At 40.4% G+C, this 23,803-nt stretch overlaps 8 protein-coding genes across 8 annotated transcripts in view; 6 read left to right on the top strand and 2 right to left on the bottom strand.

Moving 5' to 3' along the window:
• MELLADRAFT_112597 (uncharacterized protein) lies at positions 1–690 on the top strand (the record flags this gene model as incomplete). The annotated part of the gene is made up of 2 exons (XM_007417131.1): positions 1–97; positions 371–690. 2 exons carry the CDS (start codon positions 1–3, stop codon positions 688–690), a joined length of 417 nt encoding a protein of 138 aa, XP_007417193.1.
• Positions 691–923: 233 nt separating this feature from the next.
• Positions 924–2,315, top strand: MELLADRAFT_68488 (uncharacterized protein; the record flags this gene model as incomplete). The annotated part of the gene is made up of 3 exons (XM_007417081.1): positions 924–1,224; positions 1,591–2,180; positions 2,262–2,315. 3 exons carry the CDS (start codon positions 924–926, stop codon positions 2,313–2,315), a joined length of 945 nt encoding a protein of 314 aa, XP_007417143.1.
• Positions 2,316–2,686: 371 nt separating this feature from the next.
• MELLADRAFT_112595 (uncharacterized protein) lies at positions 2,687–3,788 on the top strand (the record flags this gene model as incomplete). The annotated part of the gene is made up of 4 exons (XM_007417132.1): positions 2,687–3,014; positions 3,087–3,173; positions 3,242–3,388; positions 3,703–3,788. The coding sequence occupies 4 exons, from the start codon at positions 2,687–2,689 to the stop codon at positions 3,786–3,788; spliced, it is 648 nt and encodes a 215-aa protein (XP_007417194.1).
• A 3,763-nt stretch (positions 3,789–7,551) lies between these two features.
• On the top strand, positions 7,552–8,680 carry MELLADRAFT_112594 (uncharacterized protein; the record flags this gene model as incomplete). Its single annotated transcript, XM_007417133.1, has 2 exons — positions 7,552–8,560; positions 8,583–8,680. The coding sequence occupies 2 exons, from the start codon at positions 7,552–7,554 to the stop codon at positions 8,678–8,680; spliced, it is 1,107 nt and encodes a 368-aa protein (XP_007417195.1).
• Positions 8,681–12,804: 4,124 nt separating this feature from the next.
• On the bottom strand, positions 12,805–13,414 carry MELLADRAFT_112593 (uncharacterized protein; the record flags this gene model as incomplete). The annotated part of the gene is made up of 3 exons (XM_007417118.1): positions 12,805–12,902; positions 13,119–13,148; positions 13,222–13,414. The coding sequence occupies 3 exons, from the start codon at positions 13,412–13,414 to the stop codon at positions 12,805–12,807; spliced, it is 321 nt and encodes a 106-aa protein (XP_007417180.1).
• A 4,463-nt stretch (positions 13,415–17,877) lies between these two features.
• MELLADRAFT_112592 (uncharacterized protein) lies at positions 17,878–19,641 on the top strand (the record flags this gene model as incomplete). Its single annotated transcript, XM_007417134.1, has 4 exons — positions 17,878–17,991; positions 18,586–18,868; positions 19,076–19,198; positions 19,385–19,641. The coding sequence occupies 4 exons, from the start codon at positions 17,878–17,880 to the stop codon at positions 19,639–19,641; spliced, it is 777 nt and encodes a 258-aa protein (XP_007417196.1).
• A 384-nt stretch (positions 19,642–20,025) lies between these two features.
• On the bottom strand, positions 20,026–21,120 carry MELLADRAFT_123269 (aspartic peptidase A1; the record flags this gene model as incomplete). Its single annotated transcript, XM_007417117.1, has 5 exons — positions 20,026–20,056; positions 20,261–20,379; positions 20,460–20,594; positions 20,750–20,764; positions 20,917–21,120. The coding sequence occupies 5 exons, from the start codon at positions 21,118–21,120 to the stop codon at positions 20,026–20,028; spliced, it is 504 nt and encodes a 167-aa protein (XP_007417179.1).
• A 2,435-nt stretch (positions 21,121–23,555) lies between these two features.
• The window catches only part of MELLADRAFT_112590 (uncharacterized protein), a gene marked incomplete at both ends in the record, with an annotated part of 1,358 nt that continues 1,110 nt past the window's right edge, over positions 23,556–23,803 (top strand). The window contains one exon of the mRNA XM_007417135.1: positions 23,556–23,792. Coding sequence (XP_007417197.1) covers positions 23,556–23,792 — 237 coding nt within the window. The remainder of the gene's footprint in view (positions 23,793–23,803) is intronic.

Below are 23,803 nucleotides of genomic sequence, written 5' to 3'. Positions count from 1 at the left end.
ATGTATGCCCAAGAACGAAGACTAACACTCAGAAAATGGGGAAAACATTTTGATGTAGTATTGAGAGCAGTACGAGAGGTCAAATCAACACCTTTGAGTTGAATTTTGATGTTGCGTTGAAGAATAACAGCCCTAGGTATTTGAATGTTCAGCAAGTTAAAACTTGAGATTTCGAGTTGTTTCCAATTGGTTTATAGTAGGGAAACCATGAGACATGTCAAAATCGTAGCCAAATTTATTCTTCATCGCAGACAATAGTTTCCTAGGTTGGATTTGATTCCTTCAGCCTTATACTTGCTAGGGCAAAGGAGGCAATGTTTAAAGCAAAAATGTCAACCCTGACCCTGCCACACGTGCTTAAATATTTTAGCCAAAGATTCAGCTAAAACTATGGAAAGACAAGAGGGCTTGAATGTATGGGCTTTAATCTGTAGGAATTGGCATATCGAGAACACATATTTTATGGTATATGATCGATCTCGCAAAATGGGAAATCAATGTCATGATAAGCTCCTCGTGAAAATCAAGCTGCTCGGGAAAATATCTGAACCAATTATAGCCGTTTGGCGAAGCGTGACGAGTAAAGCGATGATCACGCGTCAGAATCAGGGTATGATTTACATTGGCAACTTGAATTTAAGGCAACAATTGGCGATGAATTGCGTAGCTTGTCATATCGCTTCGGTCTAATAGTCGGCAATGGCATCTTCTTCGCGGTAAGTACACTGGCTTCTCATTGATATCAAAGATAATGCGCAAAATTAGGTGTCGTTTCCAGCGAGGTAACAAATTAGGTAGCCGCATTTCCAATGTAGCAAACATATAAAAGCCTTCATCCGGTCATCATGACCCAAAATCACAACCACAACACCTATTATTGCTTATTTGCTACAAATATTTGTTCTTTGGCATTGAGGGTCAAAATGACTCTAGATAGGTTGATGTCTCATCATAACACTCGCAACACACAACTACCAGTGGAAATCGTTGAAATAATTCTGAACGCTTATATTAAGAACGCAGGGTTTATGGAACAAGATCCCCTAAACAGCGCAAATATATCTTACTTACATCCTGAAATTTCAAGGCAGTTGTTACGCTTGCGTTTATTGGCAAAATCATGGAACGAAGCAATTGTACCATTTGTGTACAAAGCTTTGTACCTAAACACAACAAGGAAGGCCAACATTCTTTTGACTTCCTGGAAGGGGGCACCTCACCTTGGTACATTCCGGGCCTTACGATGTATTTTTTTCAGCGGCCTTGTGCTTTCATCAACCGACCCAGGCGAGCATTTACTGAAGAGGAAGCCCAAACCCGAAGATGGCCAGCTTCAATCCACGCAAAACCTCCAAAATTGCTCGATAGTAGCAATGAACTCGGCAACAAAGATAATTAATGTTTGTAACCAGAATTTATTAGAATTGAAACTCAAATTCGCACACTCGGTTGAGTTTTCTCAAGATATGATAAATGCAATCAGTGGTGTTAAAGCACTCAAAGTATTAGGGATCGTTGGTGGCAAACTTCGACATATGCTCAACGATTCAGCCTCTTTTGAAGCTCTGCTCAACTCGACTTTTTCATTAGAATCATTATCAATTAATTGCAATTCACTCGGATCCTTAAACTTAAACGTTGGATCATTGCCCAATCTGGCCCACCTCTGCTTGGTGGTTCGTCCAGGGAACATGGAAGCTCTCACTCGTTTCTGCCAAGCGGAAGATAGAAAAATTAAATTCCTCGAGCTTATAAGCCCAGGAGCCCGAGATCAGTGCCGCCCGATTTTCATGGCTTTAAAAGATTCGCTTGAAACCATTTTTGTGGATCCAGTTCCAGGGCGATTTCCCCGAGATGTGGCCAATTTGGAATTTGTTAACCTCCGGGTCGTGCGTTGCTTGACTTGCGCTTCTTCGCCCTCTGGATACGCATGGCTACATAAACCAATCTTTAAAAACATGCAGGTTCTCATCGCCCACTACTGGCACGGGAGCGCTTATTGGAAACAACTTTTGAAATTGATTCAACGTAAACCGATTGAGTTGCCTCCAAAATTCAAACGAATTGTCTTCATAAGTTCTAAGGGTCCGAGCTTAGAAGACAATGAGTTAGTCGCGGCTTTTAAGAGTCATAAAATAGAGTGTGTTTTCGCCTATCACTTAAGATACAAACAGATCATGGTAAGTCTGACTCCCCAGTCTAAGTTGAATATATATATAACGTAAAACTAAAAAACATGACTTTTTGCCTATTGATCATAGGATTTGCAGAATTGGAATGGGAAGCATACCAAGGGGCAAAGGGCGAACGAGTGAAGGAGAATCTTGAGACGTTATTGTGTATTTTGCAAATTTTGTTTTCAACAAAAACTAGAGATTGCCCTATTTGTTTTTGTATATGCCCGATATTGCCCCAGTATCAAAGTATAAATGGTGATTTAAACCAGGCTTGAAAATGCCAAAGGGGCATGCTCAGCATAAAGTTCACGTGTCTAGATACAAACCTTAAGCGATGACTTGACAAGACGAGCTTTGTAATAAATTTGCTTAAGATATCCCATATCCTAATTACTAATTGTGTTTGAGGAAGTTGCCATCCGTGAGCTTTGCGCTTAAAAGACCAACTCTCAAAGGGTTAGGCCCGACAACGCTTGGAGTAATTTGATCGACTACTTCTTCCCAATATCATGGCTAATCAATCAAAACACGACTCTGCCTGGTTCGATCGACTCTCTCCACAAGAACAATCCGAACTGCGTCCATTAAAGATTGGGCAAATGGCACACCCTCTGATCCACGCTGGATACGACCAATGTTTTGACTGCGGCAAATTTGGACATCGGCAAGACCGCGGTAAAGGTTGCCCTCATAAATTCAAGTCAGGGCCAGCTTTTCAAACATATCGTCGAGTAACCACGGGGAAAGATTACAGCATGAACATGCTCGTGATGTCCCCACAAGCCTTGGCGAAAGCACGTGCTGATGTGTTAGCAATGGAACTTAAAGACGCTCCACGTAAGCCAGGGTATATTTCAAAATGCACGTGTATTCAATAGCTGAAATTGGTCAACTGGTGGATTCGAGTAGAATACATTGGTTGTGACGTTGATGTTTTGACCCCCTGGGTCTTTAGAGAGCAAGATCTTGCTATGCTCGACGCGGTTGAACACTCAAGTAAGTGGATTTATTAACTTTCACCTTTGAAACCTCATTCAATCATGTCTCCCGCGCATGTATTACAGGCAAAGCCGGTCAATCTGGCAACCGCGAACTCGACGCGGAGGGTAGCAAAGCCAAAAAGGAAGCACCAAAGCAACAATTGAACAAAAGACTTCTCGAGGTGGCCAACTCCGGAACTTTTCGCGCGTGCATTCGGAGAAAGGTATCAGGTAAGCGCCAAAGTTTGAGACCAAAGTGAACGTCCGCAGTTAATATTCATAACTCATTCAAGGGAACGTAAACGGGAAACTTGAAAGACAAGCATCAGTATAGCACTCCAAGATACAATTGATCGGTGGTGGCTCAATGCCCAGAATATCGCGCCAGGATACATTCTGTTACATTGCTCACCGCAAGCATGATATAGGAGGTTACCATACTGGGATTGTATGGGGAGTATAAGTTAGATCGAGGATGGTTGAAGTTTACTTATATTGAAGGAACAAGCGCTCCTGGCTTGATCCAAGGAACAAAAATTTCCTAGCCATATATCGCGATTCCGCCAACTGTAAATTATTTCGCGCAATGTACTGTTTTGATATGCTAAATGTAAAGAACGTAGGATTTTAGGAGTTGAAAAGCTTAGTCTCTAAGGATACTCGTGCCTGGTAGAAGCCTATCGACTTATGGGTTAGTTCAATTATGACATGCTTGGAATTTTCGCCATACATAAGCCGGTGTGGCCTGAGTTTCACAAGTTAAAACGCATTGAATAAAATCCTACGAATTTAACACGTGTGGGCTGCTCAGTTGGCTCAAACCTATCCCCCCCTAAAAATACCCATGTTTGCAAAGTTCGAAGTTCAAATCAAACCAATTAGTTACTTGTGTCACTTTATATATCATCTTTCCTTCCTACTCAAAAGATTCGATCTTGATATCCTATTTCAACGATTGCAGACGGTACCTCAACCTGTTTTGTACTTTGGTTTATGGTAACAAAGTAAGCTTGGACGTGACTCGAATTTGTCCTTCGGCATTGTCATAAGTGAAAAATCTGATATTGGACCTGGTTCATTCGATCGACTTATAATACTCAACATGTAATGAATACTAACTACAAGCTTGGCTAACATTGCTCAAACATATAACCTGATATTTCAAATTGTAACCCCGATAATCAACCTGATTGAGGCGGCAACTATTACTGCTAAAGAATGTCTACGAGGTATGCTTAATCTCCCTCTGGTCATTTGCTTTTTGCCTACTGCGCACCCATAATAACCATCAATTTTTCTATAGCGGTGGATGGGTCAGTCCCGAGTTAACTGGATCAAATTCCAAATGTGGGAAAGAACCATAGACTCGGGGCGTAGCTCTTCCGGCGGAACATAAGAATGGATTTTCCCAAGGCAATCTTGAATGTTTATAACTGATTCTGGTGTTTTGGATCACATTGTCAGCAGGATAAATAAAGAAAAAGGCCCACAAAAGGTAAACAAGAAACAATCTAGGAGTGCTATTGAGTATACGAAAGAAAAGGACAAGGATCGAGGCCGGCTCAGGGCTAAGCGTAAGCTCGGAAATCACCCAAATCAAGAGGGAATCAGAGTGTCGAGGTTTGAGTCCCTACGAGAGGAACTCACTCGGACTTTCGGAATACCGAAACATTGTCATATTCATATTTTGGAAAACACGACTTGAAATACCTGCCCGAAATACCCCGTCTAAAAATTGAATTCGGCAATTCGGTTCCGCTAGACGCCAACACCTGGAAGGTTCTTCAGGTCAGCCGGTTTACCCCTTTTGCTCAAATGTGCAGGGATTTAAAGGAAGACATGGAGTTTGTAGTGCAAACTCTGTATATACACACCTTAGCTAGAGGGGAAGTCAAGGTGACAGGTTCGGTCCAAAGCTTAAAAGACTGGGCAGAGATGCGAAGCGCTGGTTTCCGTGAGTGATATGACAAAGGTCGTAAAATGGGTAAGCCATGTTTTTCGCTCTGGCCCGAGAGTTTATTTAATGGGTTGGGATTTTATATGACGTAATTTTTGACAATGGGGATTCAGGGGTAACGGCTTTAAACGCGGAGACTGGGAAGAAGATATCGTTGATACTCGAAGATCAGGAGCGTATGCTCGACCTTGCGTTAATTAACGAAATTATGGCTGAGTGGATGGCAAGGCTCTGCCTGCGCGCGTATCAATCAGATAAGGACTTGGCAATGAAACACAAGATTGCTTCACTCTCTGACACGACTTGGTCAAAATCGCCAAACGCAAACATCTTTGCATCAAGCGTAGTCGTTACACGCGATGGGTTCAACAACCCGCATGACGACAAAAACGCCAGCGCCTACACTTACACAATCTTTACTCAAATAAATCGGGACGCGGGCGAATTACAACATGTGGAAGCTTCTGACTATCTTGAGGACACTGTCAATACTCATGTCATACTCGATCAATATCACGTAGAACGTGGGCTTGACTTATGCAATGGAGTCATAGAAAGCCTCTGGGCATCAGATGAAACTCATCATACCTTGCGCTCGGCTACATTCGACAATAGTTGGACTGCTATCAAAGCGAAGGATTCACCAATCACTCGGTTCGGTTGTTCTCTACAAATCAACCGGGTATTGCTTAATCGGATTGAAGGGCAATTGAAAGTGAGAGAAGGAAAAACTGATGAAGAATGGGCTCAGTACAAACAGGATGTTGTAAAGTGCTACGAGCAAGAAGGAAAGACAAAGTTGAGCAAATTGGATTTTCCAGTAGAGGTAGATCAAATCAAGAGAAGGTCTAATAAATGACTCACAGTTGTTTGTGAATTTAGAACGCTTGCGACTTTCTGATTAGACTGAACCTATTATCGAGGGTCGACAGGTAAGCCCAAATCTTTGTCCGCTCTCGCCCTGGATCTTTTCATAAGGTGACCTATGAATTTAAATCATAAATAAAGCACGGGTCCAACAATACGCATGCTTTGAAATTGGAATTGTGACCATGTGTGGAGAACGCAACAATCAGTAGGAAGTAAAATTATGTGCCAAAACCCAAGAGCCGACGGGTAACTAAGAGTGAGAAACGCGACAATTCTAACTTTGGGGTTTGGGTACATTGCAAACACCAAATCACTAAACTGCAGCTGAGTACAATGCTTAGTGGTACGCAAAGTGCGTCATTAAAATCATGCTTTCGCCTCTAGCCTGCAACCCTAAGCAAGACTGGAGCATGGAGGCATGCAATGCAAGAATTACACAATTTCAATGAGTAATTTGCGATATCAGAACGCAAGTGAGGATTGAAGGCAATCTCAAATTCAAAACCATAGATCTGGCGCAGATTTTCGAGATAGATTATCAACGGAGGGCCCTGAAGCAATTTTTGGCGAGCGAGACAGTAGATCATTATAATACTGTGAATTAGATATAAGTAAGGATCGGGATCAATCACTGTGTCAAACCGAAATATTGATATTGATCAAGGGCCAATTGAATGAACTTAGGGCGATTAGAGCGATTGCAGAAGTGCAAAATGACCAATATCTCCTGCCTCCCAATCGAAGTCGCACTGCAGACATTATTTGGGTTCCCCAAGTGGGCAGGGAAAAATGATTGGGAGTATGATTTGTCATAAAATGGTCTATCACTCCACACCTGAGCCATAACACCCACACTACATATGTGTAGCAGGCTCAGTGAATATGTGGTTATCATGTACATACAGTTCTGCTCAGTTATCTGCTCATCAGGACAAGTTATTCATATGTAATACATGCTGTAACTTCTTTCAGATTGAAAAAAGCTTCCAAAAGATTGACTACATACACTGACTCAATGTTTTGGTGTGATCTCATCAACTCAACTGCATGTAACACACTTTCTGTTACTAAGACATAGCTTCAACAATATTGCCTGAGCAGCTACAGAATTATATGTAGTGAATTTTTGGGAAAAAAATTTCAAAGTCAAAAAAGTTACATGTGGTATAACATGTGATTTATTTATTCTGATGGGCAAAAAACTGAGCAGACCTGTATGTACATGATAGAAAACTATTGACTTAGCTTGCTGCACATATGTAGTGTGGGTGAAATGGCCCAGGTGTGCAGTATTAGATTCTTTTATGAAAAACTGTACTATTAATCATTTTCCTCTGCCAAATTGGGGAAGTTGAATGATGTTTACAGTGTCGTGGACTTGATCTTACTCTACTTCGTCGAAGATTTACCAGAGACCCCCACCGACTCTAAAAATATCGCCGACCAACCTCCATTCGAGAATTCATTGTTGGTAGAACTCTTAAACTTGCGGTTCCTTGGGAAAACATGGGCGTCAGGCGTGTTACGGTATGCCTACCAAAATCTACATTTCACCTCAGCGTTTGTAATGAATTGCTTTGTCAAAACTTGGAGGCACTCTGCAAACATTTCAGCCGTGGCCCGGTTAAGCTACCTTAGCGTTGACGGAATTGTTTGGCCAGGTATGAGTTTAGAACTGGAAACTGATCCAAACGTGAAGGACATACCGGCTTCGTACCAAATTGCTTTCAAAAGTAGTAGCTTCAACTATCAATCAATTTTGCTGGAGGACGTGGAGGAAGTCATCAGATTTTGTGGTCATGCCTTAACCAGCTTAAAACTGTGTTTTAAATCGGGAGCAGGGTTTACGCCCGAGATTATTGAATCAATCAAAAAAATCAAAGGTTTAAAAATGTTGTTCATTGCATCGGATCCCTATGGACTTCAAAAAAATCACCCAAAATTGATTGAAGATTTACTCAATGTGACAAACGAGCTACAATCCCTATCACTTGACATTGGATCGATCCGACCTCTGCGCTTAAATCGCGAAGCCCTCCCCAGTTTACAACACTTGGCGGCTGCGTGCGACACGAACGACTTGAACGCCATTACAGACTTTTGTGAAAACCACGGTCATAACATCAAATGCTTAGAATATCTTGCGCATCCCGGGTGCGATAGAGCATCCGAAGTCATTTTGGCGTTGCGGGATTTGCTAGAGATTTTATTTGTACAATCTGTCCCAAATCTTCTCCCGGCCGAGATAAGTCGTTTGAGTTTTCCTAAATTAAAGGTCATACGAAGTATCAGTTCGCCAGTTGAGAACCCTAGCCTGGCTTGGTTGCAACTAGACATATTGGCAAACGTGCAGGTTTACATAACGGACTATTGGTGCTCGCACAAATATTGGCGCAAGGGATTGAAAGGACTCAAGATGGAATCGCTCATAAAACCTGTCGATTTCGAACACATTGTATTTATAACTGGCCATGAGCCTGGCGTGGAAGAAAAAAGAGTGTTGGCGGAAGTTTTTCGTCGCCACCACATACATTGTCATTTCAAGAGTTGCTTGGACTATATCGAGTTGATGGTAAGTGAGCTCAAGTTTTGGAAAAGGTCCTCCACTTGCTAACTTTGAAATGTCATTACAATCAGAACTTGTGGAAAAGCAATGGCCATTTTTTTGGCCAATTTCGAAACGCGGCTCAAAGTGACAGAGTTGAGGATTTATTAAATTGAACTGAGACACGCTCAAATAGCTGTGTTCAAACCAAACCCGGTTGCACAAAAACCTGGTACACCCGGTTGACTTTCTGGCTGGAAGCTGTCAAGAGCTGTCACTAGATACACAAAGTTACCACCAAAGATGCAACTGGGTGTACTGGGTTTTTGGGTCAACCGGGTTTGGTTTGAACACGGCTAATGATTGACAATGTGTGTATCGTTTGTTCCCGACGCATGGACTAAAAATGCTTGCTAATAGACATTACTTGGGCTTTTGCATGACAATGATGAGGGCACAGCACTGCGACCACCACATACGAAGTTGGAACAAACTGGGAATATCTTCCCTCCTCGACGTCGAGAACGTATGTGGTGGACACAGTGCAGGGTATCATTGTGTTCCGTTCAATTTGAGCATATAGCCTTAGCGTCTCATGTTCACGGGCGAAAATGTCTTTGGACATTTCCACAAAACCTTGATGTTGTACATAATGGCACGCGATTAACATTTACGCCTTGATCTTGCTCGGTTAGTTGTCCAAGCAGTTATGAATGATAATTTCCTGGTGCAAATCACATGTGCTTGCTCGTAACGGGGGCTTGGGTGATTACGTTGATCACAGTCCAAACTTGAATATAAAGCCTAAGGGTTGCCTTTGGGTAGTTGAAACCAAGCATTGATAATGGGTTAAATTTAATGAATGATCCAGGGGCAAATGAATGAGGCCACATAAAGTCTTTTGAGACAAACTTGCCCCAAATTGCCCGCAAAGCTCGGGGATATTGGCGTGAATTTGGGGGCAAGCTTTCTTTAAATGACTCTAATAAGATGATTTCAACGTATTACTAATGTCAAAATACGTTCCGGGACCACACTGGATGTGATCCCATGAAGGGGTAGGTGTGGCAAAATTGGGCATCAGACAGAATTCTTTGACGGGGTTCAATATTGAATCCATGGCGGCGCCCGCCGCTGAGAATGCTAGTACAATGAAAAACATGATTATAATGAAAGCCCTGTTTTGAAGCTTAAACATTTAAAACCATTTGTGAATAGCTGCAATACAAACCGTCATATTGCTGTGATTGTTGTATTCACATGTATGTGAATTGGATCACATGTATCTGATTTGAATCACATGTATCTGATTTGAATCACATGTATCTGATTTGAATCACTGTGAATTGGATGCACATGTATGTGAATTGGTTTCACATGTATGTGATTTGGATTCACATGTATGTGATTTGGATTCACATGTATGTGATTTGGATCACATATATGTGATGACATGTGTGTTTGTTCCTATAGTCATAGGTTGTGTACATATTCCTGAACATGTACACAACCTATTTTGTGTACATGTACATACATATAAATAGTTTGGTTGATAAAACTCCTTATATGTCCAGGTGTTTGTGTTTTTGTAAGTCTACTGAACAGAAAAAATTAGTTCTCATGACAGTTCCAAAACCAGGTATGCGTTGACTGATGAAAAAAATTCCACATTACATCCTTTCGTGATGATCCCAGACTGAATATCCACTCAGATTCAGGGTGGTGAATACACAGCAAAAGTTGTGTTGTAAAGACAGTTCCAAATGCAAGTATGCGTGTACTGATGAAAAAACTTCAACAGTACATCCTTTGTTGATGATCCCAGATACATATGTATTTGAGTAGTGTGTCATAGGACCAATCAAGGTCCTTGATTCTGAAAATCCCATCAGAATCAGGGTGGTACATACACAGCAAAAGTTGTGTTGTAAAAACTGTGGTTTTTTCATCAGTATGTGTGTACTGATGAAAAAACAACAACAGTACATCCTTTGTTAATGATCCCAGATACATATAAGCTTGTGTAGTGTGTCATAGGACCATTAAAGGTCCCTGATTCTGAATATCCACGCAGAATCAGGGTGGTACATACACAGCAAAAGTTGTGTTGTAAAAACTGTTCCAAAAGCAAGTATGCGTGTACTGATGAAAAAACAACAACAGTACATCCTTTGTTGATGATCCCAGATACATATGTATTTGAGTAGTGTGTCTTAGGACCAATCAAGGTCCCTGATTCTTCAAATCCAATCAGAATCAGGGTGGTACATACACAGCAAGAGTTGTGCTGTAAAAACTGTTGTTTTTTCATCAGTATGCGTGTACTGATGAAAAAACAACAACAATACATCCTTTGTTAATGATCCCAGATACATATAAACTTGTGTAGTGTGTCATAGGACCAATCAAGGTCCCTGATTCTGAATATCCACTCAGAATCAGGGTGGTACATACACAGCAAGAGTTGTGTTGTAAAAGCTGTTGTTTCTCCATCAGTATGCGTGTACTGATGAAAAAACAACAACAGTACATCCTTGGGTGATGATCCCAGATACATATGTATTTGAGTAGTGTGTCATAGGACCAATCAAGGTCCCCAATTCTGAAAATCCAATCAGAATCAGGGTGGTACATACACAGCAAAAGTTGTGTTGTAAACACTGTGGTTTTTTCATCAGTATGCGTGTACTGATGAAAAAACAACAACAGTACATCCTTGGTTGATGATCCCAGATACATATAAACTTGCGTAGTGTGTCATAGGACCAATCAAGGTCCCTGAATCTGAATATTCACTCAGATTCACAGAGGTACATACACGCATCCAACTGCGTTGGAAAACACAGTTACCAAACCAAGTATCAAGGCACTTAAATCTGAATACTTGGGAATGCACTTCCTGTACAGTATCCATGCGGGACAGATGCATCTGCTTACCAAAACCCTTAAACATCAGACACACTGTTACCATGCATATTTGATTTTGACTCATCCCTTGACTCACAATCTATAATGTCCTCCTCATCTTACTTATCCCAGCTCTGGTCCTTGGTACTCTCATTCCGGAATCTGATCTCAGTGATAATGCAAATTGAGCCGGATTTCACGCTTTAGCTACTATACCTTGGATTTTTCTATTAGGAGGTAAAGGTACTGGATTATCAAGTTTAGTATGATTAAGTTACTCATTGAAATTATTTACATCATTAGATCAGTCGGGCTACTCTTTCACTTGTTTTAATTCATTTTGGACAATAGGACTTCTCAGTTTGCTATATATGGATCTCAATATCATTCTGAAAGACTTTCTGTTACAAAAGCATCAAGAGGGATTATGACTTTATGTTTTTCATCATTGTTATCTTTACCTAGTACATGTGATCGGATTCATTAGTTTCATTATTGGTATCAATATGCATACTACAAGAAAATTGAAACTCAAGTATCTACAAGCAAAGTAAATGTGATACTTGTGTAGGTTCAAATGAAAACAACTGACAGACTCAGAAGTCTAGGTAAACACGAGGTTCAATAGACGTCATTAATTTCAAAACAAAAACCAAAGGAAATGTATGTTGTGAGTGAAGTGAGATAACTGCCAGAAGTTTATACACATTTGATTTGTTCACAATTAAAATCAAAGGAAACAACCTGAAACAACTGCCAGAAGATTATACACGTTTGACTTGTTCAAAATTCAGCGGAAACAGACGGAAACAGTGCTTGGAAAGAAAAGAACCTGTCTATTGACAGACATAGATGAAATAAGTGAGATGAGGTAATTGCGAGAGATTTATACACGTTGGATTTGTGCGTAGCACTTTCACTTCAAGATTCAACTGAAACAGTCCTTGAGCATAATAGAAATGAATAGAATTGTTCAAAGAAAGATCTGAAAAGTCTCATTGATCTATATACAGTTTGTCGATTTGTTCCGTTTGACGTATTATTCTTTGTTTGTTTTGAGGTGTTGTTTGTTCATGACTCATTTTTGACATCGTCTATGTTGTTTTTAAAGTAATTAAATTTGTAGAACTTTACAATTCTTAGAATTTATCTCTCTTATCATTTGTGATCTTGGCATTTGTGAAAAGTGAAAATGAACAGCAATTGATTTTGGTTTTATGAACAAGGTATCAGATGCATCTGATCCAACTGCTTGAGGCTCTTTTGAGCAATACTATGACATTGATCAATTCCATTGTCATTGTAATAACGGTTTATGTTGCATTTTAATACAATACTAGAATAAAGAAGAAACAATATAAAAGTAAGTTACAAATGGACACAATGATTACATATTCCACCTTCACCACCGGGTCTGTCTCCTCCACCTTCACCATCATCACCCTCTTGAACTTCGCCTCCCAGAACTGACCAAGACTCAGCCACAGGTGAGTTCTTCTTGAACGTCTTAAATTTCTTATCCTTGATGTCTTGAAGCCAATGTCGCCGACCAAGAGTTTTCATACCATCAAATCCTAGCATGACCTCGCTGATAGGCAACACTGATTCTGAATGGCGAACAGATTTCAAATCAACCTTGTGTTTATCAAACAAAGCCAGCAGATCTGGACCTCGTGGAAAACCTCTAGTACGAAGAGTAACACCAAGTGCCTCTAAAAAGTTGAATGAAAGAAGTTGTCTCAGTCAAAATCAAAAAGTAGTAAGATCTGATCTTGTTTGACTGACTGATCTGTGCTAGCAACAAACTTGTGAGCTCGGTACTTTCGCGGTCTGACTTGTTTGGAGGACGACTAAATTTGTTTTTATTGGTGTTGTTGCTCGCCTTGGCAGCCGCTCCAGCCGCCTTGATTTCATTGATTTTGGGTCTGGCTTGGCAGTAGATTGGGAATATTGTCTGAAATTTGATCTGCTCGTCCATCCAGGTGCTGATTTTGGGTAAAGAGGTCACCAACCAGTCCCCAAGGTCTTGCACGCAATTGTGTAGTAGTTGAAGTCCGCAAGAATTGCATTATGGTGAAGCTGGAAGTGAAAGGAGAGTTGAATGAAAATAGTTAGTCAATGATGTTTCATTTGATGTTAGAAAGTTGAAAGATAGGGCAGATACATGTGGTTGAAGATGAAAAGTAGCCATAAGTATTTCAGAAAGAAGGAAAGGACAAGGACAATGAGGGGTCCATGATGAAATAAAGGAGTTTTCAAATGAGCTTGTGTATCACATACCTCTTGAACCCTCTTCTTGAAAGCTCAGAGGGAAAGCTTTTTGTTTTTCTGGGCTGAAGGAGTCTTGAATCTTGCACAATCTTTTGCTACCTTTGCCGAGTCAAGTAGCTTGTCGTAAAGAGGACGATAGAGTGCTTCCTCTTCCGGGGAAAGTTCAGGAACCTCAGGGATCAGTACTTCACAGTCCCCATCATCAGTCTGATGGTCTTCTACATTGATTGCACAGCCAGCATATTTGGCTCGGAGCCAAAAATCCGAGGATTCCTCGGATTCTGACTCCGAGTTAACCCCCATCCGAGGATCCAATCCGAGGCAACGGCCAGGGCCAACATTTGCCTCGGAACTAGCCCTTGGGTGCCCTTTTCCTCGGGGGCGCTGTCCGAGGACTCCTCGGATGTTTGTCTCCAAGCCAAATATGCTGGCAGTGTTGCTGAATAGTCAGGATAGCCTTCCAAGGCGTGGAAGATGCGGAAAGTGAAGATGGCATATTCGTCGTTGTTCAACTTGTTGTATGCTTTGTTGGCTTGGTTTCGCGTGGTTAGAACCGGACCTGCGTCAGAAGCACCCCGCAGGGGCACTGGAAAGAATAAAACAGTGGTCAGTTCCTTCTGAATAATCATATTCACTTTCAGTCTCAAAGTGAGCTTGGACGTACTAGGGTTTTTGTAAGCCAGCTTTAAGAAGGCTAGGAATCGATTCCATGCATGCGTAGCCCGAGTTCCATCTGCAATACCGCTATCAAGAAAGACGATACAAAGAATACAGATGTTTAAATGATAAAGAATGTACGGAGATGTTAGAAATGATGTACTTACACATGCAATTTCAGTGTGTTGATGTTAACTTGCCCAACCATTGCAAGCATGTGAAGCGAATGTTGAAAAGCATTGTAAATTGCCTTGGCTTTGGCCACAATCAGGGGAGGAGGTCGAGACTTATTATCAGCAGCCTGTGCCTTCAATTGCTCCTCAATTATTTTGCAATGGCCAGAATTTCTTCTGATGTCCATAGTTGTGGACACTAATTTCTTCTAATTCAAGCGCATCAGAAGGTGACTCTTGAGACTGATCGTGAGGCCGATTGGATGAATGGCTGTTGGATTGAGTTCGATTTGAAGTTCGAATCTCTAAATCCCTATGATGTCGAGTTTCAGCTTCATCTCTTTCAGTTTCCAACTGCCTATGCCGTTTGAGTCCGCGGATGTTGAGTGCTCTAGGTGGGGTTGTTTTACCGCTTCGTGTATTGATGGGCATGGAGGGCGGTTGCAATGTGCGTACAAACTGGAAATAACTAGCATGAACTTGAACTAACTAGGAAAACCAATCAACAATGAGAAAATGAAATCACCGGTTAGGTGGATTGGACAAGATATACGTACAAACTTGAACTAAGAGCAAAAACAAATAACACTGAGAACCAAAAGTGACCAACGGGAAAGGCGGATTCAAGAACTGGAAACTTGAACCAAAGAGGGAAACCAATTAACCATGAGAACATGAAATCACCGGAAAGGTGGATTCAAAAAGATGTACGTACAAACTTGAACTAACAAGCAAAAACAAATAACAATGTAAACAGGACGTGACCAACGGGACAGGCTGTTCCAAGAACTGGAAAGTTGAAACCTCTGCGCAGATGAACCCGGTTTGAGGATGGAAGATTGGTAGAAGATTTTCTGCGCAGATGAATCTGGTTTGGGGAAGGAAGATTGGTCAAAGATCTGGCAGATACGTCTTTGATATTGGGTGGGTGACATGTACAACTTACATCCTCACTGCCAGCATAGATGCCTCGGGTTGAGAAATCCGAGGCATCATCGGAGGCAAATCCTCGGACAAACCTTGTCCGAGGTTTTTGCCCAAGGTATTTCTTTGCCCTGAGAATTACCTCGGATCAAAACCTCGGGAAGGTTCTGTCCAAGTTTTTGCATCCAAGGATACCTCAGATTTTGTAATCCGAGGTAAATATGTTGGTGGTGCCTTAACCTAAGTCCCAGATTTTATCCAGTATATCCAGTTATGATGAACATAGCTTAGTAAACATATTGAGATATCATAACAACTTAATTGACATACTCATATATTGTTAGACTTGGGATCTACATTACCCATAGGGATGGTGGTAAAGACTTTCACATTCATATGACGTGTTTTTATATGATGTGTTTTGAATATTGAACATCAAGACAAGAGATCATGAGATGATTACAAGCATTCATTTTATGTATGTAAAGAAATCACTGTGTATACGATGATAGCAATGGACATGTTATAGGTGACTGGTTTGCTACACATAGGTACTGATTTCTTCCTTACCAAACAATTTCGATTTTACATTATCTCATTTGATGATCAAACATTATTGAAACACTCTAATCAAATGTAATTGACTCTGAATATGTATCAATAATATAGGGATGGTTTCTTCAAATTCAATTATGTTCAGATCATTTCTATATGTTAGCTCCTCAGGTGACTTGTTTGTCGTGAGTTTTCTACTTTCTAGGACACTTTTGTATATCAACTCATTGTTAGATTAGCTTAATATTTTTTGAGAGTTAAACATTGCTGAACTTATGCAGATTGCAGTACACTACCAGTGGTTTGTCTCACACCAAGTCTCCTTGTTGAGGGACTTATATAAAGGTAGCTTCCATAAGCTATTTTTTATCAATTCAAAATCAATTAGTCTGATATTGGGTGTAAGTGTAAATATATTTAAAGCAGGCTTTTCGTGGGTATATTGATGAGATATATATAGGCCCTTGCTATTTGCAGCCCACACAAAATCCATGTAGGTGCTGCCAAAACAGCGCCTACATGAAGGTTTCCCATGAAAAAGCGTCTACATTTATGATGTAGGTGCTTTTTCCTTTTTCAAATGACACCTACAGGCTGAAAAACCAATGTAGACATCATTTGTGTATGCCTACATCCTAACAATGAAATGTAGGCGTAAGTTTGAAGCACCTACATTGTGTAGGCGTCACGAAGATGCGCCTACATCTTTTTTTTGACTGTAGGCATAATTTTTGTGCGCCTACATATGTTAATACCAACACCCTTATAATTTAATTCCAACACCCTTATGATTTAATTGCAACACCCTTATAATTGATCATAAGACCCTTATAGTTTTATAATCAAATGCACACTCTTACATTTAATACCCTTATCATTCAATACCAGCACCCTTATACTTAATCTCACCACCCTTATAATTAATCTCACCACCCTTATAATTCAATACCAACACCCTTATATATTAATACCAGCACCCTTATAGATTTGTATCCACACGTGTATAAGACCCTTATAACTAACTTGAGCGCCTACATTTTATTTTTAGAATGTAGGCGTACACAAATGACGCCTACATTGGTTTTTCAGCCTGTAGGCATCATTTGAAAAAGGAAAAAGCGCCTACATAATAAATGTAGGCGCTTTTTGGCGGAAACCAACCGTGTAGGCATAATTTGGACAGCTCCTACATGGATTTCATGTGGGCTGCAAATAGCAACAGCCTATATATATCTCAGAACTGAAAAGATACGCAAAGGAATACCTTGTGTAGCAGTCTCAGCTTGAAAGCAGAATAAAGTAGTGCTGTTATTGAAAGCGTAGTTGAAAGTGGCAAATATAAGTGTTTCACAGTGTTGCTGATTCATGAATTTGTCTTTATGTGAACTGAAACTGTTGCGTAAATAATGCAACAGCTTTGGTCATATCTGCACCTATGGTATGTCATATCTCATATCTGTACCCTATTTTTGACCAGCATTACCTGGTCAAATCTGTGTTTTCAAAACATTGAGGTTTATGACTGATAAAATCAGTCATGATATTTTATCAATTGAATACTTGGTTTCTTTTGCTCTGTGGTATAATGGCAAACATATGAGCTAATGTGTGAGCTAATGTGGAGATTGGGCGAGATTTTGGACCATAATCACCATGGTAAAGAGATGTGATCAAGCAAGGCAAAAGACAAGGGGATGTACAGTGAGGGGGATGTATGGATTTCAAACTTTTTGGGAGACCTTGATTACATGAATCATCTAGATCTCTTACGGCTCCCAGAAGGAATGGTTGAAGACGTCCTGAAAAAATACACCCAAATGATATAATTCAAGATATTCAGTATGTTCCAATTCAAGCCCAAATGTCACCAGCTCATGCCAACCTTCAGGCTCTTTGCACCACTGAGATGATACCTCATGGTCCAGAGATAGGAGTAGATTCCAAAGCATCACCAAACACACATGAGATGGGGAGGGTTGATGATTTGTCAAGAGATGATTTTCCAATATCATACTTTGGAATACTTGATCATTTTATGAACCAAGGGCAATGAATAAATTGTGTAGAGGAAAAATCAGGAAGTATTGGTATTGACAGAAATAGTGAAATTAATAGGTTAAGAAACTTAAGCATCATGAAAAACACAAACCCTTCTATACCCTAACCCAACAGCTTTGTTGAACTTGAACATCCTTCAAATATCAATACACCAGAAGATCTTCACAACCACAGAATCCTTGACTATCTTCCAGATCAAATATCTCAAGGTACAAACTGCTTCAGTTCATACCAACCACTCACGCAGTCAGATCTGGCAAGTGATTGGTACAATATTCAAGACAGACACACCTCAAAAACGTTTCCGTCAATCTCTTCAAGTGTCCTGCCTGTGGATTCACATCCTTTTGACAATACACAAAATGCACACTTATCCAAGGATAATTTCATTGATTTAGAGCATGAGATACCAAGATCAGATCATACAGGCCAGCCCATAGATGATTTATCCAACCTTCTGGATTACCATATTTATGATGCAATGGGATTAAACTCCTTACCATATCTATAGCACAAGTCTGAAAAAGACAATCTACAGTTTCTTGGAGGAGAGTTGTGTGAAGGTCTGGATCTAGATCACTCGATGAATGGAGGAAGGGTTTCAAACTTTGTTCCACAAAACATTGAAACTCCATCACTTGACATACCAGACATCAAGAAAGCTTTTGAAGGTTCATGGAAAGAGTATGGTGAATGTTTGCAATCATCTTTCAATTATCACAAAGAGCTAGATGGATCCCAAACACCTATGAAAAAGGATGATATAAGTAGGAAGATGCACTCCAACATTGAAGGTATGACCCTACAGAATAAGAGGAGGAAAGTCCACAGTGGGGCAGAACTGTCCATCAGCCATGTAACCACTTTAAATACTCATCAATCTGGTTAACCCAATCATAATGAAGCTTATCCTACACAAAAAACATTGCCCAGAATGTCCAATTGTATCACTCACATTCCAAATAAACCACATCATAATACAAATTCCTTTGGAAATATAGGCAATTCTCAGGATACTGTTACCTTGACCCACAATGGTGTCAGAAGAGGGAATATTCAAGTTGTACCTGATAATCTTCCCCAAAGAAAGAAGCCTGATAAACTCACACCCCAGGATGAAGCATGTATGTACAAGAAACAGTTCAGGTCATCCTTTGTTAACACAGTTGAGAAGTATGTCACTCCTGTCATGACACGGCTTGAGGATTTCTGTCAAACAGAGATAGATGGGTGTAAAAGCAGATCTATTTTCAAAGCTTGTTTGAAAATGAGACTGAGTTTTCTCACACATGAATTCCTTTTATTCTTAGTGAAGGCCAAGTTGATTTACGATCCTGAGGGGGAGGAAGTAGGCACAACTCTAGCTGAAGGATATCAGTGGTTACACAAGATTTGGCAAACTATTACACTTGAAAAAATTCAGTTGGAAAGGTATCCTAAAGCAATTAAGCATACTGGAACCTGCAACAGCACTCGATTTGGTCTGGACCAACATCACTTCATTGCTTATATAATGATGCATTGGATGCAAAAATTTAGACCAAAATGGTTTGAAAATTTATGTTAAAATCTAACTGTACAATTTGCTAGACACCAGTTTACAAAAAAATTATTACCCAACTCAATTTTTCCTTTTTTACATTCATCAAAGGGTTTCTGAAATAGGAAATGAGGCAAAATCAAACAAATCTTGACAAATTCCACTGGATAAACCTGGGCATCCCTGTTGTTTTGTATAACATAGATATACATCATATATACATCCACTGCTTGTGACACCAAATTCTAGAAGATGTGAAGTAGATGTTGGAGGAACCTGCATTCTTATCCTCATTCCATCTCCGTTTGATTATGTTGTTTATTCTAATTTTAATTGTGTTACATTTGAATCAATGATACAAAAATCTTGTCAATGACACAATGTGTATTCAAATGCAGAATAACCTGACCATCACTTGGGCTTGAATTCTGTCCACAGCCATCTGTTGGTTTTCCAACAAACCTTTGTTCTTTGAAAACTTAACACCTCATGATCATTTACCACGAATCGGATCTGACCTCGATGAAGTTTCTCCATACCAAACAGAAGCCGTCCAATCCCAATGACTAAGAAGAAAATAAAATCACATTTCAAAATCATGAGTGAGGTTTCAATGTATATTGAATTGAATTGAAAAGTTACATACCTCCCTGAATAACAATCATACCAATACATTTCACCAATAATTAATGAAGGTTCATACCCACCAAAAGTCATCATACCATTATTTTCTGGTTTCATAGATTTAGTAGGTTTACCAGAAACCTAAGCCGAGGAAAAAAACAATTGATTTGAATCATTCATGATGTGATTGTGGGGAGAGACGCAAACGGATTAGAACTAACTGCAAACATATTCTTTTGAATCAAACCTCTTTTCCACATATTTACCATGACTGTTTGGGTTTCAATGATCAAGTTAGGATTGGACTCCCATGGAACTGCATTTAATCCCATCAATCCATCATATCCATCAAATCCCTAAGAAAAAAAACCAAAACCTCCATCAAATTGTGATGGAAAATGGGAAAAAAGAGATCAAGATCAAATTTAACGGGTTTTTCTTTTTTTCTTTAGATAAGATTAATTTACATAGAATTAGAAAGAAAAAAGAAGGATCGGATGTGATGACTTACAACAGGTGATGGAATCTTTCCAATTGTTACTTTTGGCATGATGATTTGATGATCATTATCTTATGATTTAAAACCAATTGTATCATTCACATATTCACCTTCAGCATCTCCAAATCCATAATCAATTTGCATTGTTAAGTTAAATTGAGAGTCGATTTAGTTTCAACATAAAGTGTGATGGCTCCACACCATGTGACAAGTGAACCAGTATTGATCACAAGATGATGGATTGTAGATGGATCACCTATACCAATTGAAACGGTGAAGAGATTGATGGCATTTGTTAAAGGAATTGAAACTTTTGATTGGACTCGGATTGATTGGCTCAGGAGCACACAAATTGGAAAATGTAGGATCCATCTTGTTTTCATCTTGAAGGTCTTGTTGGAGATAAGTTGAACAGCAGCTCAAGTAAGAGCCCTACAATAATTGACTTGCTCATGACAGTGAACCTGATCTGTATTGTTCCCTGCAGAGTTTTGATTGAAATTTGAGTAACATGTCAGATGTCACCCCATCAAAGCAAACCGTGCAATAGGACTTCTTCCCGTTTCATTAGGGTTTGTATACAAAACAAATGCAGACTGACCAACAACAAATCTCCTAGGAAGACACGCGTTAGTAAAGAAATTTAAATGATCATGTAGACAGGTAAGTTTGAAATGGTGTACATACCAATACCGACACCGTTACAAACTGTTCTCGTGCATCACACAATTCATGCAGTAAGGATAGTTAAGGCTAGACACAAGGTAATTTCTAAACATGAGAGTCACATCTTTGAAGGTCGGGAAGCGTTGTGAATTGGAATTGAGATACTTATGATTCTTCAATCAATGTCTGTCATTGACAGACATTGATAATTTGAGAAATTTGGCTTCTCCGCAACTTCAGACCTGAGATCAATCGGATTTTTCAGATGCTCAAGGAAATTCATGCAGACCGCTATGCAGAAAACTCAGAATCAACAACACATCCAAATGTGGATCTAAAGGGGGAAGGGCGAAAAAATGATATTTTTACAAAATAAAAAGTAGTCCATATTTGTCTTGAATAAGAGGCGATTGGACCGTGCTTGCCCCTGGTCAGATTTGGCAAGCCGCGAGATCCTCAAAGGTGAATGTCGCTGATCTTTGCTTCAAGAGTATTCAGATTATTCTTCATAGCCTGGAAATCTCTGAAGCTGGCGACTTCCCAAGGCTTAACAAACGACCCAGCCAAAGGATTGTAAGTGGGTTTGTTGTCCAGTGATTGTAAGAACAACGTGGGGGGCTTCACTGTGTTGATATCTACCTCGTCATTGCTAGCCAATGAAGGAAAAACTCAAAGGGCTATGTTGGAGATGCGCTTACGGTGCTGTCAGACTCCGACATTGTCGGCAAGCTTTCCCTTATCCGGACTGACTAAGTTCTTTAGAGGAAAATTCGACTTGTAGTAATCAAGGATATCCTTGTTGAATCCTTTCAAGAGGTACCTGTGAACAACACCGGGGATCACATATGTGATTTTGTTAAAGTTGCTAGTGAGGATATCAACTAATTGCTGATTGACGGTAAGAGCTTCCATCTGCTCCGTGATGAGCACCTGCGAACTGGAGGCCAAGGTGGGTAGATTGCTGATAAGGATATCGCGTTTGCACTTGGTGAGGAATGAGCAATACCAGGATTGCTGTGTTGTGGTGCTGATGCTGCGTTAACAGGACCAGCAAAGGAGGTCCCCGCCAAGCAGAATCACCTAGGATGAGGTTCCTAGCTCCAGGAGCACTAGTTTCTCCTGGAGCTCTTGGAGGGTTTCGTCTAATAGGCATTATGACTACTGATGTGACTGTGCCAACAAAGACAACAAAATTTGTAAGTATCTATCACTTGATCAACTTACCAGATTAAGATGTTATATTCTTACAAGCAAGACAAGATAACTGACTACTTTATTTTGAATTCGTTTGGAGATAAACTACTCCGCCCTTCTGATCCCTTTGTACACCTGTACATACTGTACTTCTCCAAATGTATTGGACGATACAGACCCTTGTATCATCCAATAGCCTTGGAACACCCCCTTAGAATTTCCTAGGAATATAGGAGCTCCTAGGGTAACCTCAAAATTCTGCTAAGTCAAAGTTCTACAAGGGGGGGGGCCTTTGGCCCGCTCATGCACCAAGTGAAAATCTCACCACCCAACTCCACAATGTCACCAGTCAAGCAGAAATATCACAACCTCAATCAAAATATCCCCACCACACCTACAATCTCACCACCTGAGAGCTTACATATCACAAGCATACAGAAACTCACCAGTTATAACACTCGTCAATTTGTCATCTTACCACACCAAGCTTACAGTCACCACCTCAAACAAGATATAACCACCTCACAGCTCACATATCACCAACATATCAAAACACACCACGTGCAACACTTGTCACATTAATATCTTACCACCACAACCCACAGTCACCGCCACGACCCAATTCTCACCACCCTAAAGCTCACATATCACGAATACACAGAAGCTCACCACCAGTAACACTCGTCACTGCCACATCTTCAGCAACCCTATAACTTCACTGACATAATATTTCACGTTAACTCCTGTCGGCATCTTCCCACTACTCTACATACACACACCACACATTCATCGAACGTTATACAAAGGACACAATCACAATCCAAATGTAAGTTTTCAAATCAACAACTACTCAAACTCCCTACAAAGTTAACAACTTCACACTTATTCTACAGTTTCAACATGACTCACGCAACTCAACACGTCCCAACTTCACAGTCTCTGACCTTCACCTCCCACGATGCCCAAAAGCCAACCAAACCAATCCCTCCCCAAAAACGTCATTGCAACCAAAGACCAATTGGCCATCACCACCACTGCAAAGAAGCAAAGAGCAGCACAACAATCTAGCCTTCAACCACCCCCCTCCCGCAAGCGATGCCGCATCGACAATAACGAAGATGACGACGAGGACTTCGAGGACTTCGAGGACAACGAGGGCGACAAGGACGACCCCGCTGGAGACCTTTACGAGCTAGTCCCAGAAAT

The sequence above is a fragment of the Melampsora larici-populina genome (genome assembly GCF_000204055.1).
Source record: "Melampsora larici-populina 98AG31 unplaced genomic scaffold MELLAscaffold_68, whole genome shotgun sequence".
Classification (NCBI taxonomy): domain Eukaryota; kingdom Fungi; phylum Basidiomycota; class Pucciniomycetes; order Pucciniales; family Melampsoraceae; genus Melampsora; species Melampsora laricis-populina.
This window is presented reverse-complemented; position numbering and strand designations above follow the sequence as displayed.